The sequence below is a fragment of the Salvelinus alpinus genome, chromosome 21 (assembly GCF_045679555.1).
Source record: "Salvelinus alpinus chromosome 21, SLU_Salpinus.1, whole genome shotgun sequence".
Taxonomy (NCBI): domain Eukaryota; kingdom Metazoa; phylum Chordata; class Actinopteri; order Salmoniformes; family Salmonidae; genus Salvelinus; species Salvelinus alpinus.
The window spans coordinates 1,913,475-1,932,865 of record NC_092106.1 but is presented as its reverse complement, the minus strand read 5'-3'; the positions used below and the strand labels follow the sequence as shown (position 1 = coordinate 1,932,865).

Here is a 19,391-nt window from a genome sequence, read left to right as displayed (position 1 = left end):
TAACTCTCAACCTTTGGGTTGCAAGATGTTCGCGTTATACGCACGCCCATCCACCCAGACCTTATACACATGCCCTGACCAACCATCTTCCTTTCATTTTTGGTTTAAGTAACCATCGGTCTTATGCAACCATATCAAATGGAGTATCTCGGATTTACATACAGTATACGAAACGCTCTTAAGACCAGGTTGGCTCTATGGGAGCCATAGTACTTTCTACATAACAGTTTAACCTCTTGAAATCATAGTCCTCGAGTTTCAGCAATTGCTAAATATATATCCCATTTGACTGAAACCTTAGCTTACAGCCCAATACATTATGAACTAAATATTTAACTAGTCTACTTAGCATTAGGAAGATCATAATCTCACATTTCTACGCTACAAAACGACCCACGCCATTTATCCGATGTCGTTCTAGAAGATTTGGCAGTACCTCCAACCGGCCTCACAACCGCAGACCACATGTAACCACACCAGCCCAGGACCTCCACCTGCAGGATTCTGTGCCCCTGCCCAGTCATGTGAAATCCAGTATCAGTGGCCTAATAAATTAATTTCAATTGACTGATTTGCTTACTTGAACTGTATATTCCAGTACAATCGTCATCAAAAATACAATATTCGTTTGATTTGGCCTTAAACAGCAGTTTGCTCCTCTTGTAATCTTTTCATATGTATGATAACTTTTGAATGTGCCGCTGGGTTTTTCTCTCAAGAAATAATAACGCTGGTCAGCACATCTGGATTGCAATACAGTCAATTTTAATTAAATGATGTGCCAAGCTTAGCAATGAAGCAGTGAAAACAATAGTTGCTAGTTTAGTCTTATTGAAACAATTAAGTACAGGTGCCAATTGCAAACTAGAGGTTTGAGTTATGGAGACTTGGCACCCCCATAACAAATCCTGGACATCCATGTTTTGTCAATATATATTTGTATGTTTTTGACACCATAGCCATCTTTGAAACACTGAGGAACAGAATTTAGATCTGTGCACAGAGTACCCTGTCTGGCATTAAAACATTTGAGGTTTTAAACTAATACTATGAAGTAGCAATCCATGAGGTTTAGAAATGAGATCCTGTTACCCAACTGTGCATATTAATAATTTATTAGCAAGGCAAAATTATTTCCCCTGATTAAACCGACAAAAAGACATTGACCTATACCTTTGTCCAATCTTAATTTTCTTGAGTTTAATCCTCAAATTCCAGCACTACTCAGAAAGCACAACAGCACAACTTGTTTTTGTGTAAAAACACTTGACTGGTCAAGAAAGAATGAAGGTCAACAAAACAATTCATATTGTAAAGCCCTGAAAAGAACATTCTTCGAAAATGTGTTCACCCCTCCCCCATGCCATTCTACCGTAGAGGCCAGTGATGGATTCCCACCCTCCAACTGCCAAGAGAACACAGAACACCAATTGTGGACCTGACTTGTTTATTGTATGTACACAAAAACAGCATATTACACACGAGATGGGTACAGCATCTGAAAGACAAAAGCAGAGAGAGAGCAGTGAGTGGAGTTCATAGGCACCAAATCAATACAAACCACAGCCATACAGTGAGTGGGAAATTGTCTCTTCCAGATGTTTTTCCAAGCACTTGCCCAATATGTAGTGGTCATACAGGAAAGGTGGAGAGGGTAAGTATTAAAATGGGGCCTACATCATTCTTATCACTAAAAACAATCCATTAAGTAGATTTTAAATAAAACGAATGAAAAGGATAGTGATTATTTTTGCTTTAACTTTTGTAAGGAAAACAAATCCTTTATTTTTCAGCAGTGGGTTTCCCAAAGCGTTTGTAGCTTCAGTAGTACGTTGTTTCTCCCCGCAACACAGATGCACAGTAATAATAAGTAGTGTCACACGGTGTAACACTGTCTATTAAACATTTAAAGGAAACCGACATGCCTATAGGCCAAGTGCCTTTCAGGGAAATCCCACCCTTTTCAACATAAAATGTATGATCTACAGCACCACCCCAACATCTGAAAAAACATTTTTTAAAGGTTCTCAGCACGTCCCAGCTGGCCTCATACACAACCAGTCACTGGACATGTCCGAATACCCATACTAGCGTACTATATACTTAAACTGCATACTCATTTTGGCGTTTGATGTAGTAGAATTAACTAGTCTTTACCTACTCCCATGCTTGACAACAGCCGACAAGCAGCGCTTATGGGGCGGCAGGTAGCCTAGTGGTTAGAGCGTTGGACTAGTAACCGAAAGGTTGCCAGATCGAATCCTCGAGCTGACAAGGTAAAAATCTGTCGTTCTGCCCCTGAACAAGGCAGGTAAACCCACTCCTAGGCAGTCATTGTAAATATTAATTTGTTCTTAAAACTTCTTATGGCTGCAGGGGCAGTATTGAGTAGCTTGGATGAAAGGTGCACAGAGGTGCCAAGAGTAAACGGCCTGCTCCTCAGTCACAGTTGCTAATATATGCATATTATTATTAGTATTGGATAGAAAACACTCTGAAGTTTCTAAAACTGTTTGAATTATGTCTGTGAGATTAACAGAACTCATATGGCAGGCAAAAACCTGAGAAGTTCCACTTCCTGTTTGGATTTCTTCTGGAGGTGCCATATTTTCAACCAAGCTCTCATTGAAATTACAGCAAGATATGGATGAGTTTTCACTTCCTACGGCTTCCACTAGATGTCAACAGTCAATAGAACTTTGTCTGATGACTCTAATGTGAAGGGGGGCCGAAGGAGACAGGAATTAGTCACCACTGCCACGAGCTGACCATGCTTTGACCACGCGCATTCACGCGATAAGCAGCTCTGTTCCATCACTCAACTGAAGTCGATGTAATTCTCCGGTTGGAACGTTATTCAAGATGTATGTTAACAACATTCTTAAGATTGATTCAATACACCGTTTCAAATCAAATCAAATCAAATTTTATTAGTCACATACACATGGTTAGCAGATGTTAACCTCTTGAGAATACTGGAGGTAATATTTTCGCTTTAGCATAATTTGCTCTACAGATTAAACTGCCTCTTATTCAATCATTGCTCTTACTATATGCATATGAATCATACCATTGGAAAGAAGACAATCTCTAGTTTCTAAATCCGTTTCAATTTTGTCTCTGAGTGATACAGAAGTCATTCAACAGCACTTTCCATGACCAAGAACATAAAATCAAGATGTGTTATGCTGGCTTCAAAGCTCTGCCTATATATGGTCGTGCCCCCTATGACCAGAAACACACCTCGTTCTCCTTCCTCTGGTTGTCAAGATGACGTCAGAGGAGAAATTCTTTGTTTATCTGGGACTGACGTGAAATAGGACCCAATTCTTTGGCGTGACCGACAACTTCCGGTTTACTGAATCGCTCGAATTTGAGCTGCGTTGGTGTACTGTTTTGCTGGCGTTATGTATGCAAACTATCTCCGTGTCGAATTTTGTTTGATACATGTGACCATATCATCGTAATGTATGTTTTTTCAATATAGTTTAATCAGATTATTTGAATTTTTCCGGGAGTTTTTCGGTGTACCGTTGTCGGATTGTATTTACGTTTGAGAAATTCGTGCCACTCGGCCGGTACCTGTGCTAAATGCAGTGGGAAAAGAACATTTCTGAACGGAACCAACGACTCATCTTGACAAAGGACACTTTGATCAACATTCTGATGAAAGATCAGCCATAGTAAGACCCAATTTACGATTTTATATCATATCTGTTGTGCATGTGAACTGGACGTGGGCGCCTAGCCGAATCTGCCTGGTAAAAATATCGTGTCCTCCGCTAACGTGGTTAGCTAATAGATTTACATATTCTGTCTTCCCTGTAAAACATTTTAAAAATCTGAAATGGTGGCTTTATTCACAAGACCTGTATCTTTCATCTGGTGTCTTGGACTTGTGATTTAATGATATTTAGATGCTACAAGTTACTTGTGACGCTATGCTATCTGTGCTAATCAGTGGGGTGAGTTGGGGGGTGCTACCGGATCAGGGTTGGAGACTCGTGAGAAGTTAATGCGAGTGTAGCGAAATGCTTGTGCTTCTAGTTCCGACAATGCAGTAATAACCAACAGTAATCTAACCTAACAATTCCACACTACTACCTTACACACACACACAAGTGTAAGGGATAAAGAATATGTACATAAAGATATATGGATGAGTGGTGGTACAGAACGGCATGGCAGATGCAGTAGATGGTATAGAGTACGGTATATACATATGAGATGAGTACTGTAGGGTATGTAAACATAAAGTGGCATAGTTTAAAGTGGCTAGTGGTACATGTATTGCATAAAGATGGCAAGATGCAGTAGATGATATAGAGTACAGTATATATACATATGAGATGGGTAATGTAGGGTATGTAAACATTGTATTAAGTGGCATTGCTTAAAGTGGCTAGTGGTACATTTTTACATAATTTCCATCAATTCCCATTTTTAAAGTGGCTGGAGTTGAGTCAGTATGTTGGCAGCGGCCGCTAAATGTTAGTGGTGGCTGTTTAACAGTCTGATGGCCTTGAGATAGAAGCTGTTTTTCAGTCTCTCGGTCCCTGCTTTGATGCACCTGTACTGACCTCGCCTTCTGGATGATAGCGGGGTGAACAGGCAGTGGCTTGGGTGGTTGTTGTCCTTGATGATCTTTATGGCCTTCCTGTGACATCGGGTGGTGTAGGTGTCCTGGAGGGCAGGTAGTTTGCCCCTGGTGATGCGTTCTGCAGACCTCACTACCCTCTGGAGAGCCTTACGGTTGTGGGCGGAGCAGTTGCCGTACCAGGCGGTGATACAGCCCGACAGGATGCTCTCGATTGTGCATCTGTAGAAGTTTGTGAGTGCTTTTGGTGACAAGCCGAATTTCTTCAGCCTCCTGAGGTTGAAGAGGCGCTGCTGCGCCTTCTTCACAACGCTGTCTGTGTGGGTGGACCAGTTCAGTTTGTCCGTGATGTGTACACCGAGGAACTTAAAACTTTCCACCTTCTCCACTACTGACCCGTCGATGTGGATAGGGGGGTGCTCCCTCTGCTGTTTCCTGAAGTCCACAATCATCTCCTTTGTTTTGTTGACGTTGAGTATGAGGTTATTTTCCTGACACCACACTCCGAGGGCCCTCACCTCCTCCCTGTAGGCCGTCTCGTCGTTGTTGGTGATCAAGCCTACCACTGTAGTGTCATCCGCAAACTTGATGATTGAGTTGGAGGCGTGCATGGCCACGCAGTCGTGGGTGAACAGGGAGTACAGGAGAGGGCTCAGAACGCACCCTTGTGGGGCCCCAGTGTTGAGGATCAGCGGGGTGGAGATGTTGTTACCTACCCTCACCACCTGGGGGCGGCCCGTCAGGAAGTCCAGGACCCAGTTGCACAGGGCGGGGTCGAGACCCAGGGTCTCGAGCTTGATGACGAGTTTGGAGGGTACTATGGTGTTAAATGCTGAGCTGTAATCGATGAACAGCATTCTCACATGGGTATTCCTCTTGTCCAGATGGGTTAGGGCAGTGTGCAGTGTGGTTGCGATTGCGTCGTCTGTGGACCTATTGGGTCGGTAAGCAAATTGGAGTGGGTCTAGGGTGTCCGGTAGGGTGGAGTTGATATGGTCCTTGACTAGTCTCTCAAAGCACTTCATGATGACGGAAGTGAGTGCTACGGGGCGGTAGTCGTTTAGCTCAGTTACCTTAGCTTTCTTGGGAACAGGAACAATGGTGGCCCTCTTGAAGCATGTGGGAACAGCAGACTGGGATAAGGATTGATTGAATATGTCCGTAAACACACCAGCCAGCTGGTCTGCGCATGCTCTGAGGACGCGGCTGGGAATGCCGTCTGGGCCTGCAGCCTTGCGAGGGTTAACACGTTTAAATGTTTTACTCACCTCAGCTGCAGTGAAGGAGAGCCCGCAGGTTTTGGTAGGGGGCCGTGTCAGTGGCACTGTATTGTCCTCAAAGCGGGCAAAAAAGTTGTTTAGCCTGTCTGGGAGCAAGACATCCTGGTCCTCGACGGGGCTGGTTTTCTTTTTGTAATCCGTGATTGACTGTAGACCCTGCCACATACCTCTTGTGTCTGAGCTGTTGAATTTCGACTCGATTTTGTCTCTGTACTGAGACTTGGCCTGTTTGATTGCCTTGCGGAGAGAATAGCTACACTGTTTGTATTCGGTCATGCTTCCGGTCACCTTGCCCTGGTTAAAAGCAGTGGTTCGCGCTTTCAGTTTCACGCGAATGCTGCCGTCAATCCACGGTTTCTGGTTTGGGAATGTTTTTATCGTTGCTGTGGGTACGACATCGTCAATGCACTTCCTAATGAACTCGCTCACCGAATCAGCATATTCGTCAATATTGTTGTTGGACGCGATGCGGAACATATTCCAATCTGCGTGATCGAAGCAGTCTTGAAGCGTGGATTCAGATTGGTCGGACCAGCGTTGAACAGACCTGAGCGCGGGAGCTTGTTGTTTGAGTTTTTGTTTGTAGGCTGGAATCAACAAAATGGAGTCGTGGTCAGCTTTTCCGAAAGGGGGGCGGGGGAGGGCCTTATAAGCGTCGCGGAAATTAGTGTAACAATGGTCTAGTGTTTTTCCAGCCCTGGTAGCACAATCGATATGCTGATAGAATTTAGGGAGTTTTGTTTTTAGATTAGCCTTGTTAAAATCCCCAGCTACGATGAATGCAGCCTCAGGGTGTGTGGTTTCCAGTTTACAAAGAGTCAGATAAAGTTCGTTCAGGGCCATCGATGTGTCTGCTTGGGGGGGAATGTATACGGCTGTGATTATGATTGACGAGAATTCCCTTGGTAGATAATGCGGTCGACATTTGATTGTGAGGAGTTCTAGATCAGGTGAACAGAACGACTTGAGTTCTTGTGTGTTGTTATGATGATCACACCACTTCTCGTTAATCATAAGGCATACCCCCCCGCCCCTCTTCTTACCGGAAAGATGTTTGTTTCTGTCGGCGCGATGCATGGAGAAACCAGCTGGCTGCACCGACTCCGTTAGCGTCCCTTGAGTTAGCCATGTTTCCGTGAAGCAGAGCACGTTGCAATCCCTGATGTCTCTCTGGAATGCTACCCGTGCTCGGATTTCATCAACCTTATTGTCAAGAGACTGGACATTGGCGAGTAGTATGCTAGGGAGTGGAGCGCGATGTGCCCGTCTCCGAAGCCTGACCACGAGACCGCCACGTTTTCCCCTTTTTCGGCGTCGCACAGGGTCGCCGGCTGGGATCAGATCCATTGTATTGTGTGGAAGGCAAGACACTGGATCCGTTTCGGGAAAGTCATATTCCTGGTAGGAACGACGATGAGGTGACGTTAATCGTATATTCAGTAGTTCCTCCCGACTGTATGTAATGAAACCTAAGATTACCCGGGGTACCGATGTAAGAAATAACACGTAAAAAAACAAAATACTGCATATTTTCCAAGGAACGCGAAGCGAGGCAGCCATCTCTTTCCGGCGCCGGAACTGTATTTGACATGTTTCTACTGACTTATGGAACTTTTGGACATTGTCACGTTATAGTGGACGCGCTCGGTGACTTTGGAATTACTTTGGAATTGTTTACCAAACGCGCTAACCAAAGTAGCTAATTGGACATAAATAACAGACATTATCGAACAAATCAAGCATTTGTGGACCAGGGATTCCCGGGAATGCATTCTGATGAATATCATCAAAGGAAACATTTATCATGTATTTTCTGGTGACTCCAACATGGCGGCTAATTTGGCTATTGTTCTGAGCGCCGTCTCAGATTATTGCAGTTTGCTTTTTCCCCAAAAATTTTTTGAAATCTGACACAGCGGTTGCATTAAGGAGAGGTATATCTATAATATCATCTACATTTATGATGAGTATTTCTGTTGAAACGATGTGGCTATGCAAAATCACTTGATGTTTTTGGAACTAGTGAATGTAACGCGCCAATGTAAACTCTGATTTCTCTGATTTTTTTATATAAATATAAACGTTATCAAACAAAACATGCATGTATTGTGTAACATGAAGTCCTATGAGTGTCATCTGATGAAGATAATCAAAGGTTAGTGATTCATTTTCTCTCTATTTCTGCTTTTTGTGAAAGCCATCTTTCGCTGGAAAAATGGCTGTGCTTATTGTGGTTTGGTGGTGACCTAACAATCGTTGTAATGCTTTCACTGAAAAGCATATTTGAAAATCGGACACATTGGAGGGATTAACAACAAGATTACCTTTAAAATGATATAAGACACATGTATGTTTGAGGAATTTTAATTATGAGATTTCTGCTTTTTGAATTTGGCACCCTGCATTTTAACTGGCTGTTGTCATATCGATCCCGTTAGCGGGATTGCAGCCATATGAAGTTAACTGACTTGCTTAGTTAAATAAAAGGTGAAATAAAAAAAAATATACACACACACACAATTTAGTACCCTACAGGGCTTGACAATAAACTTTGACCTCTTGACAAGTAGGACAGATTTTTTTTGTCCAACCCAAAAATTGTATCGTGGACCATTTTTTTCATCAGCAAGCAAGGAACCACTTTTCAAAAAATAAAATGCATTACTATATTTCCCCCCCCCATAGAAAATCAGACAAAAATGTAGGCTACCCTCTGCTTATTGAATTTGCAAGCGTGTCTCAAAATACAACTGCCCCTTTTAAAACCCCCAGCATCGATTGATGGACCAGTGCGTCAATCAAAAAAGCACTAACAAAATCCGTCAGTTTAAGTTAAAGATATGTTTCTTTGCATGGGCTGTGTCTCAATTCGCATCCGTCTATGGCGGCCTTCCACATCTGCAGTGGAAGGCAGCCGGGCAAAAGCAGTGTTTGTCAGACTATGAGTCGTCCTGAAAATAAGTATTTTCACAAAAACGTATACTGTACAAACATGTCTACGGTTCAAAATAGACTGGAACGACAGATACAAAATTCATAGAACTATTTTTTTTTTTTAAGCAACGAGGCTGATGCAACAGATTAGACAGTTTATCTTAAAATATTGATCAAGTTTAAATTTCTTCATATTATAAGCCTAACAATGCGTGAATGTTCCAAAATGCAATTAGCAGGAAAACACTGTCCTTCAGTCTCTGGTCATGACCATTTGATCTAAATGAACCATGCCTCGAGTATGTCGAATGAATCAAGCCTTTCGACATTAATGATAATTAACCCTCCTTACATTTTTCAAACATGACTGGCTTTTAGCCTTCAATCTATATTCTTTCAACATATCGAGCCCTGCGCTAGTATGGGTATTCAGACGTGGCCACTGTCTGCAGCCCTTGCACACCACAACTGGACTGCAGCAAGACTGGTCAGGTTAATAAGCTGCAGGAAACAGTGGGTTTCTATCTTTCATAGTCAAAAAGATAGAAAACAAGTTGTTACACAACGACATAATCGAGAGATACTGAAGACATCTAGAGTGCATCATGTGATTTTAAACAACTATGGGCAGTAAAGGTTAGTAAAGTGATTTGCCTGCTCAAAGGTGGTTAAAAAACAAACGTGTTGAACCACTTTGCCGTTCTACAAGTTATTTGTAATAGATGTTGCATACAAAGCCACGTACTTTTCATCCAAAGATTAAACCACTGAACAGAAGGCCTTTTCCCCTGACAATATATTTTTTAAGAGGGGATCTGGAATTACATGGTAGTTCCTTGAACTAACAAAAGTTAAAGTATATCCAAAATCATTCCTAAAGAACCTCTGATATTAGACATTGTTGTTCAAGCCCTACAAAAAGCACACCTGAATTAAGTAATCAAAAGTCTACGGAGTAGCTGTGTAGTTTAAATCGGGTGCGGTTGTGTAGGGATAAAACAATATTCTATACTGTTGGCTCATAGCACTTCCTTTGAGCTGTATTAGTTTTTGCTCGAACCCAGCACAGTGCAAAAAGGGGGCTGTGCAGGGCTAGACCAAAACTGGGCTGCCTGCTGGGTCCGGAAGAAAACTTGCGCTAATCATCAGGGAAGAGCAGAAGAAGGTACCACTCACCACTCTGATTCTGTGTCCCATGGCCTTTGCTGGGAGGTTACTGCTAAACTTGGCCCGCACCATTCCACTGTTGCCATGAGCGCGCATGACTTTTCCCCAGATTACCCGCGTCTTGTTGGGCTTGCCACCAGGCGTCACTGTGTTCCTGATGAGATTGAAGGAGACAGTGAGCAGATTCAGTCTTGTGTCATGGAACTAAATTAAAACAAGAACATAACTCAAACTGCAAAAATATTAATAGCGTGTCTGCCCCAAGTCCCACCATTCAACCACACAGGCTCAAGTGAGTGGTTTTGGAGTTGTTTTTAAAAGTGGTAGGAACTTCTGTTTATCTTTTAATGGATTACAACAAGAAAAAAAGAAGAAAAAAATGGGCAGGGTTGACCATCTTGACCAATTGAGGAGCTATTACAATGTTTGACACAGGCAGAAATGGTGGAAGTATGTGTTCTGGGGATTCTCAACATTTACATCATAAATGCATACATTGTGTGGGGGTCCCTCAAGGCCCATTCCCAGTAACCACTGTTTCCTGAAGGCATTCAAATGCAGCTTGTGCATTCACTTTGTGATATGTCTAGAGGCAGGAAGAGGGGAGCCAAGAGTGTGGCACCAGGGTGTGGGGACTGAGTTGGAACTCATATGAAAGCAGGTGAAGTTTAAAGCTTGCTAAATAGCGGGTGTGTGATGTGCATCCTGAGTGGACGCATGTCAGAGTGAGATATGTGGAAACCTCCTTTGGGTAGTCTTATGTGCCACTTTGCTGGCCATGCTCCCAGAAGTTCCATGACATGTACGCTGAATGCAAAGACTAAAGTGGCAGTGTGAAATATGTATTTGTCCTACAAATCTTTAGTCTCTGAAAAGTTGTGTTTTGTATCTTCTCTCTTTATCGGTCTCTAATACTTGTTATATTCACTGAGTTGTCAAAGTAGGCTACTATTTCTCCATTGTGTCAGGCCTAGCCGGTACAAAATCTTATTGAGGTTATCTACATTTTGAAATAGTCTCTGAATAGTTGTTTGCATTTTTACAGAAGTAAGAATAGCAGTCAAATAGCCTACTTTGTGTGGGTTTTGAAATAGTTTCTGAATATTGTCCTCTGGTCACATAACAATTATTATTTACATTTAAATATTACAAGTATAATATATACTTGGTATATTTTAAGTGAGTAATTTAATGTCATTTACTCCAATTGTTATTAAAGAAGAGGGTGTGCTCTTTAAAACTAAGTTAACTTGTAATTGTAATTTGTTAATTGTTTTCGAGCTGTCTGAGAAAATGAGCTTTATCTTATTCTCAGTAATCTACAGCAGCATTCTAGAATTCTATTGGGGTCGTGTTATTTTTGGGTAACTGTTTTCATAGCGATTTAAACGCTATGTAAATGCCAGCTGAAAGTACCAGCAGCCCCAAGTCAAAGCAGGTCCACTGAGGCCACGGCCCATGTAGGTGGAAACGCAAAAGTCCGCCTTTTTGGTAAAAAAATGGGGTGTCCTTAGTTGAAATTCGCAATGAGACAGACGATGTAAAACTTACTTCTTAGCCTTGTAGACGTAAGCACAGCGTTTGCCTAGGTAGAAGTCAACCTCCTCCCGTGTGTACACTCCCTCCACCTTCAGCAGGGCTGTGTGCTCCCGCTGGTTCCTTAGGCCACGCTTGTACCCGGCAAAGATGGCCTTGCTCCACAGTCTGAAATATTAAAAGAATGCATAAACCAGAGCACACAACCGGTGTATCATCAGTCCCACATCCTGGAGCCATAGTAATCCAGTCAGCAGTCAGTCAACCATATACCCTAAACACTCAGCAGAATCAACCAACACACAATTGAACGACCTACTTTGAACCAACATTTAAAATTCAGTATCAATTAGCTTGAAACATTTACCATACTAAGCTAAGTACTGACTCGCAAATATGTCTAGTAGCAACAAAAAATTATTGGTCGACTGAGTCGTCGTCCTGTTCTATTGACCAATCGGTTGGTCTAAATGTTTAAACTTATTTTTTCCATATATACAGACACAGTGTTTCAATAAAATAAAAACATACACTGAGCTTGTCTGATGCTCTAAGCACACTGATTAATGATAATGGACACAAATGACTTAAGAGCCCAATGGTCACACTTAAAAAAAAATATATATATATATATTTTTTTAAGGTGAGTGCCTGTGTGACTGCCGCAGGTTCTTCTCCCTACTGCAGCGAAAAGGCACCACAGCAAGTGTTTATTGCGCTGTCCATGCTTTAGCTAAAACAATAAGCCATTTAGTTTGTTTCTTCGATTATCAAAATCCTTACGTGGTTTACGAAAAACATTTATTTCCTCAATCCTTGCTCTCTTTACGTGACCAATAGGGCCTGACCTACAGTGCATTCTGTAAGTATTAAGACCCCTTCCCCTTTTCCACTTTGTTACATTACAGCCTTTTCTAAAACGGATACAATTGTTTTTCCCCCCCTCTCAATCTACACACAATACCCCATAATGACAAAGCCAAAACAGGTTTTTAGAAATGTGAGTATTCCGACCCTTTTACTCAGTATTTTGTTGAAGCACATTTGGCAGCAATTACAGCCTCGAGTCTTCTTGGGTGACGCAACAAGCTTGGCACACCTGTATTTGGGGAGTTTCTCCCATTCTTCTCTGCAGATCCTCTCAAGCTCTGTTAGGTTGGATGGGGAGTGTCATTGCACAGCTATTTTCAGGTCTCTCCAGAGATGTTCGATCAGGTTCATGTCCGGGCTCTGGCACTCAAGGACATTCAGAGACTTGTCCTGAAGCCACTCCTGCGTTGTCGTGGCTGTGTTCTTAAGGGCATTGTCCTGTTGGAAGGTGAACCTTCCCATCTCCACAGACAAACTCTGGAGCACAGTCGGAGTGCCCATCGGGTTCTTTGTCACCTCCCTGACCAAGGCCCTTCTCCCCTGATTGCTCAGTTTAGCTGGGCGGCCAGCTCTAGGAAGAGCCTTGGTGGTTCTAAACTTATTCCATTTAAGAATAATGGAGGCCACTGTGTTCTTGGGGACTGTATATGCTGTAAATATTTTTTGGTACTCTTCCCCAGATCTGTGCCTCGACACAACCCTGTCTCGGAACTCAATGGACAATTGCTTCGACTTAATGGCTGGTTTTTGCTGTGAGCTCAATTTCGAGTCTCATAGCAAAGGTTTGAATTCTTAATAAGGCATATTTATTTATTAATATATTTGCAAACATTTCTAAAAACCTGTTTCACTTTTTCATTATGGGATATCACTAAATTAGTTATAACAGTAATGTCAACAGCAAAATGGATGCGGAGGACGAGTTGAGGGTAAACACAAAACAAGTGTACCAAAGTGTTAACGAAAAAAATAAAGATGTAAAGCCTTTATTTCAGCAGACTAAAAATAGTTGCATGCAATCGTGGTTTACTTTTTGTTCAGCCATTTCAAAGCACGAATGTCTCGTATGCAGTGTAATGGCATGAAGTAATGATTGATTGATACAGTAGCCTATATATTGAAATATAGGATGAAGTTACGTATTAATACTATACAGGATGCGCTCTTAGGCCTACAGCTCAATGTTGGTTATAGAAGGCTACTATATACACAGCCTACTAATGATAACTTCAAATTATAATGACCATAATAATAATTGTAAGGAGAACAAGAAAAAGGAGGGTATATAGAGCTGCATGCATATTACGTGTGACAAACAGGTGCTGACAGATTACAATAGCATTTTTCTGTCTGTTTGGAACAGTGTAAACACTGAATAAATGATACGTAATAAATCAATTATAAGTAATACCAGTCTGTTGTAATGGGGGCAACAACAAAAAATTGCAACGTCTTTATTACAGCATAGCAAAGACTAAACAGCCAAATCTGTGAAATGTATTTATCCTAGGCTTTTTGTCACAGAATCAGTAGGCTACTAAACACTCAAATAGGCAACAGAAACAATATACAGTGGGGAGAACAAGTATTTGATACACTGCCGATTTTGCAGGTTTTCCTACTTACAAAGCACGTAGAGGTCTGTCATTTTTATCATAGGTACACTTCTACTGTGAGAGTCGGAATCTAAAACAAAAATCCAGAAAATCACATTGTATGATTTTTAAGTAATTAATTTGCATTTTATTGCATGACATAAGTATTTGATACATCAGAAAAGCAGAACTTAATATTTGGTACAGAAACCTTTGTTTGCAATTACAGAGATCATACGTTTCCTGTAGTTCTTGACCAGGTTTGCACACACTGCAGCAGGGATTTTGGCCCACTCCTCCATACAGACCTTCTCCAGATCTTTCAGGTTTCGGGGCTGTCGCTGGGCAATACGGACTTTCAGCTCCCTCCAAAGATTTTCTATTGGGTTCAGGTCTGGAGACTGGCTAGGCCACTCCAGGACCTTGAGATGCTTCTTACGGAGGCACTCCTTAGTTGCCCTGGCTGTCTGTTTCGAGTCGTTGTCATGCTGGAAGACCCAGCCACGACCCATCTTCAATGCTCTTACTGAGGGAAGGAGGTTGTTGGCCAAGATCTCGCGATACATGGCCCCATCCATCCTCCCCTCAATACGGTAGAGTCGTCCTGTCCCCTTTGCAGAAAAGCATCCCCAAAGAATGATGTTTCCACCTCCATGCTTCACGGTTGGGATGGTGTTCTTGGGGTTGTACTCATCCTTCTTCTTCCTCCAAACACGGCGAGTGGAGTTTAGACCAAAAAGCTCTATTTTTGTCTCATCAGACCACATGACCTTCTCCCATTCCTCCTCTGGATCATCCAGATGGTCATTGGCAAACTTCAGACGGGCCTGGACATGCGCTGGCTTGAGCAGGGGGACCTTGCGTGCGCTGCAGGATTTTAATCCATGACGGCGTAGTGTGTTACTAATGGTTTTCTTTGAGACTGTGGTCCCAGCTCTCTCCCGGTCATTGACCAGGTCCTGCCGTGTAGTTCTGGGCTGATCCCTCACCTTCCTCATGATCATTGATGCCCCACGAGGTGAGATCTTGCATGGAGCCCCAGACCGAGGGTGATTGACCGTCATCTTGAACTTCTTCCATTTTCTAATAATTGCACCAACAGTTGTTGCCTTCTCACCAAGCTGCTTGCCTATTGTCCTGTAGCCCATCCCAGCCTTGTGCAGGTCTACAATTTTATCCCTGATGTCCTTACACGGCTCTCTGGTCTTGGCCATTGTGGAGAGGTTGGAGTCTGTTTGATTGAGTGTGTGGACAGGTGTCTTTTATACAGGTAACGAGTTCAAACAGTTGCAGTTAATACAGGTAATGAGTGGAGAACAGGAGGGCTTCTTAAAGAAAAACTAACAGGTCTGTGAGAGCCGGAATTCTTACTGGTTGGTAGGTGATCAAATACTTATGTCATGCAATAAAATGCAAATTAATTACTTAAAAATCATACAATGTGATTTTCTGGATTTTTGTTTTAGATTCCGTCTCTCACAGTTAAAGTGTACCTATGATAAAAATTACAGACCTCTACATGCTTTGTAAGTAGGAAAACCTGCAAAATCGGCAGTGTATCAAATACTTGTTCTCCCCACTGTATGTCTTATTTCTATAGATATACAGTACTAGTCAAAAGTTTTGTACACCTACTCATTCAAGGGTTTTTATTTGTAAAATTTTCTACATTGTAGAATAGTGACCACATTAACACTATGAAATAACACATATAGAATCATGAAGTAACCCAAAAAAGTGTTATATCAAAGTATATTTTATATTTGACATTCTTCAAAGTAGCCACTCTGGCATGATGACAGCTTTGCACACCCTTGGCATTCTCTCAACCAGCTTCATGAGGTAGTCACCTGGAATGCCTTTCATTTAACAGGTGTGCCTTGTTAAATTCATTTGTGGAATTTCTTTCCTTCTTAATGCGTTTGAGCCAATCAGTTGTGTTGTGACAAGGTAGAGGTGGTATACAGAAGATAGCCCTATTTGTTAAAAGACCAAGTCCATATTATGTCAAGAACATCGCAAATAAGCAAAGACAAACGACAGTCAATCATTACTTTAAGACACGAAAGTCAGTCAATCCAGAAAATGTCAAACGTTGAACGTTTCTTCAAGTGCAGTCGCAAAAACCAAGCGCTAAGATGAAACTGGCTCTCATGAGGACCGCCACAGGAAAGGAAGACCCAGCGGAGGATAAATTCATTAGTTACCAGCCTCAGAAATTGCAGCCCAAACAAATGCTTCAAAGAGTTCAAGTAACAGACATCTCAAAATCAAATGTTCAGAGGAGACTGCGTGAATCAGACCTTCATGGTCGAATTGCTGCAAAGAAACCACTACTAAAGGACACCAATAAGAAGAAGAGACTTGCTTGGGCCAAGAAACATGAGCAATGGACATTTACTCCTGAGGTAGACCTGTTGCACCCTCTCTTATTTAACATTTACTCCTGAGGTAGACCTGTTGCACCCTCTCTTATTTAACATTTACTCCTGAGGTAGACCTGTTGCACCCTCTCTAATTTAACTAGGCAAGTCATTTAAGAATTAATTCTGATTTACAATGACTGCCTACCACTATAATTTGACGCTGCAGGTCCTCTATGAACACGATGAAGAACAATCTGGCCTTATGTGGCCATGTACTCTTATAATCTCCACCCGGGACAGCCAGATGAGGACTGGCCACCCCCCAGAGCCTGGTGTCTTCCTAGGTTTCTGTCTTTCTAGGGAGAACTTACCTAGCCATCGTTTTTCTACATCTGCATTGCTTGCTGTTAGGGGTTTTAGGCTGGGTTTCTGTATAGCACTTTGTGACATCTGCTGATGTAAAGAGGGCTTTATAATTACATGTGATTGATTAGACTGGTGGAAATCTGTCCTTTGGTCTGATGAGCCCAAATTTGAGATTTTTGGTTCCAACCGGCGTGTCTTTTAAGACAGAGTAGGTGAACGGATTCTCTCCACATGAGTGGTTCCCACCGTGAAACACGGATGTGGTATGACAGTCTAGGGGTGCTTTGCTGGTGAAACGGTCATGGATTTACTTAGAATTCAAGGTACACTTCACCAGCATGGCTACCACAGCATTCTGCAGCGATACGACATCCCATCTGGTTTACACTTAGTGGCACTATCATTTGTTTCTCAACAGGACAATGACCCAACACACCTCCAGGCTGTGTAAGGGCTATTTGACCAAGGAGTGCTGCATCAGATGACCTAGTCGCCACAATCACCCAAACTCAGCCCAACTGAGCTGGTTTGGGATGAGTTGGACTGCAGAGGTTAGGAAAAGCAACAAACAAGTGCTCAGCATATGTGGGAATTCCTTCAAGACTGTTGGAATTGCATTCCAGGTGAAGCTGGAAGAAAGAATGCCAAGAGTGTGAAAAGCTGTAAAAGGCAAAGGGTAGCTACTTTGAAGAATCTCAAATATATTTAGATTTGTTTAACACGTATTTTGGTTAATACATGATTCCTTAAGGTATGCACGATATATCGGTAAGCATATCAGAATCGGACGATATTAGCTAAAAATGCCTACATCGGCCCGATGTCCAGTTTAACGCTGATGTGCAACACCAGTCAAAGCTGACGTGCATACCTATATAACGTAGGCCCATGACGTAATACCGCCACAAAAAATATAGCGCCACACGTGCAACACAGCATTCCTAACCTAGCCAATAATGTCTGTGTGGATCGAGCAGTAAACAAGTTGAGCAGTCATTTGAAAAAGAACATTTCAGCGAGACAACTAAGGCGAAATCCAGTAATGCCAAGATAATGGAATTCATTGCCTTTGACAATCAACCGTTCTCTGCCGTGGATGATGTTGGCTTTCGCCGAATGGTCGAGTACCGATACACACTAGCGAGTAGGCGCTATTTTTCAGATGTTGCCCTACCGGCTTTACACAGTACTGTTGAAACACACATCCATGAGCTACTTGCTTTGGGCGTCACTGCTATTAGCTTCACGACTGACATTTGGACCAGCGATGTCAGCCCCATGAGCATGCGGAGTCTGACAGCACAGTGGGTCCACGAGGATTTCCTACTGAGGAAAGACGTATTGCATGCTCAAGAATGTGCTGGTTCTCTCACACCACTGCTGCCCTTTCAATTGCATTTGAGAACATGTTTGAAACATCAACACGCCAAGCTTCATTCAAACAACTGACTCGAGAAATAACTGACACGATACCCTGTCATGGCATTGAAACGCCTGCTCAACAAAAATGCCAACAGAGACGTGTGGGGGTGGAACAAAATCAATTTGGGCACGAGCGTCCGGTTTGGGTAAGCGTATTTGTTAGAAGACAATTTTAGAGTTAGTGTTACACCATTATTTTTACATAATCTATACTATTTCAGTATCACATGTCTTAGTGATGGCCTGTGCCATCCTCGTGGCCTCCACACTGGATTAGTCCACTGAGACAGGCACGAATCAGAAAGGGGTCTTGCTCACCATAGAAAAATATGCGCGACTAATAGTTGCAGACTAACATTGGCCACTCACCTTCCTGGCATCTTGAGTCTATTCCCAGGCACGGAAAAACCTGACGAGAAAAAAAGTAATGTATTATGGTCTCGACGTGAACGTGATAACTTACAACACTATATAGCTTACGTTAGCTAGCTACAAAAACGTTAAAGACTGGGACATTAACGAGATCTCCTTGGGTCTAGATAGCTGTCGCTAACTAGCCACGGTGGTAGTGTTTGTCCGTTAAATCACCAACACACAAAATAAGGGAATACTGTTGTATCCTATTTAACATTGAAATACTTAAGCTAACTAGAAATGCATTTCGTTAACCTCATCCCTGCAGTCCGGCACTTGCCCATTAGTTTCGTAAAACTATCCAAGTTATATCTTCGTCATCACAACCTCTCAGACTCAAAAAACAGACTACATGACAAGCGTAATTATATTTATCTTTAAAATGACGTAAATTTATGCCAAAAGTAGACTTAATAACGTAGACATTTCGATTTCATAAAATTTACTATTTATATTTCTCACCTGCACTGTTAGCAAAATGGAGGAAAAGGAAGTTGGAACGGAATGCTGGGAAATGTACGTAGTCGGTGACGACAGAGGCGCATGATAGTGATGGCTTTTCCGGCTCTTTTCAGTGAGCCGGCTCGTTCGTCTCAGCTACCAAAATGAGCCGGCTCTTTTGGCTCCCAAACGGCTCTTACAAAAAACATGTTTTGTATTTTTTCAAGTCAAACAGTTTGGGATAGTTTACATTTACATTTACATTTAAGTCATTTAGCAGACGCTCTTATCCAGAGCGACTTGATTGGTGTTAAAACAATTCTAATTAAATTATTAAATGAAATCATACTCTACCTTAACCACAATGTATGTAAAAATGCATTGGTTTATGAAAAAGAATGCT

The 19,391-nt window shown here is 42.2% G+C and overlaps 1 protein-coding gene across 4 annotated transcripts; it reads right to left on the bottom strand.

Annotated features, from left to right (window-relative positions):
* Nucleotides 1–1,430: 1,430 nt before the first annotated feature.
* rpl35a (ribosomal protein L35a) lies at nt 1,431–19,342 on the bottom strand. Of its 4 annotated transcripts, none has more exons than XM_071356493.1 (5): nt 19,010–19,146; nt 18,503–18,542; nt 11,530–11,682; nt 9,988–10,132; nt 1,431–1,498 (listed from the first exon to the last, which is right to left on the bottom strand). In XM_071356493.1, exons 2-5 carry the CDS (start codon nt 18,511–18,513, stop codon nt 1,475–1,477), a joined length of 333 nt encoding a protein of 110 aa, XP_071212594.1. In that variant the 5' UTR covers nt 18,514–18,542; nt 19,010–19,146; the 3' UTR covers nt 1,431–1,474. The 4 variants fall into 4 exon arrangements, with proteins under 4 accessions (XP_071212594.1, XP_071212595.1, XP_071212592.1 ...); XM_071356494.1 differs by having other exon boundaries at nt 18,803–19,017; XM_071356491.1 differs by lacking the exons at nt 1,431–1,498; nt 9,988–10,132 and having other exon boundaries at nt 11,586–17,340; nt 18,452–18,542; nt 19,010–19,342.
* Between the last annotated feature and the right edge of the window lie 49 nt (nt 19,343–19,391).

Coding starts and splice junctions, on each gene's coding strand:
- rpl35a (XM_071356491.1), bottom strand. CDS start 15,193: ATGGCCAAGACCAGAGAGCCGTGTAAGGACATCAGGGATAAAATTGTA.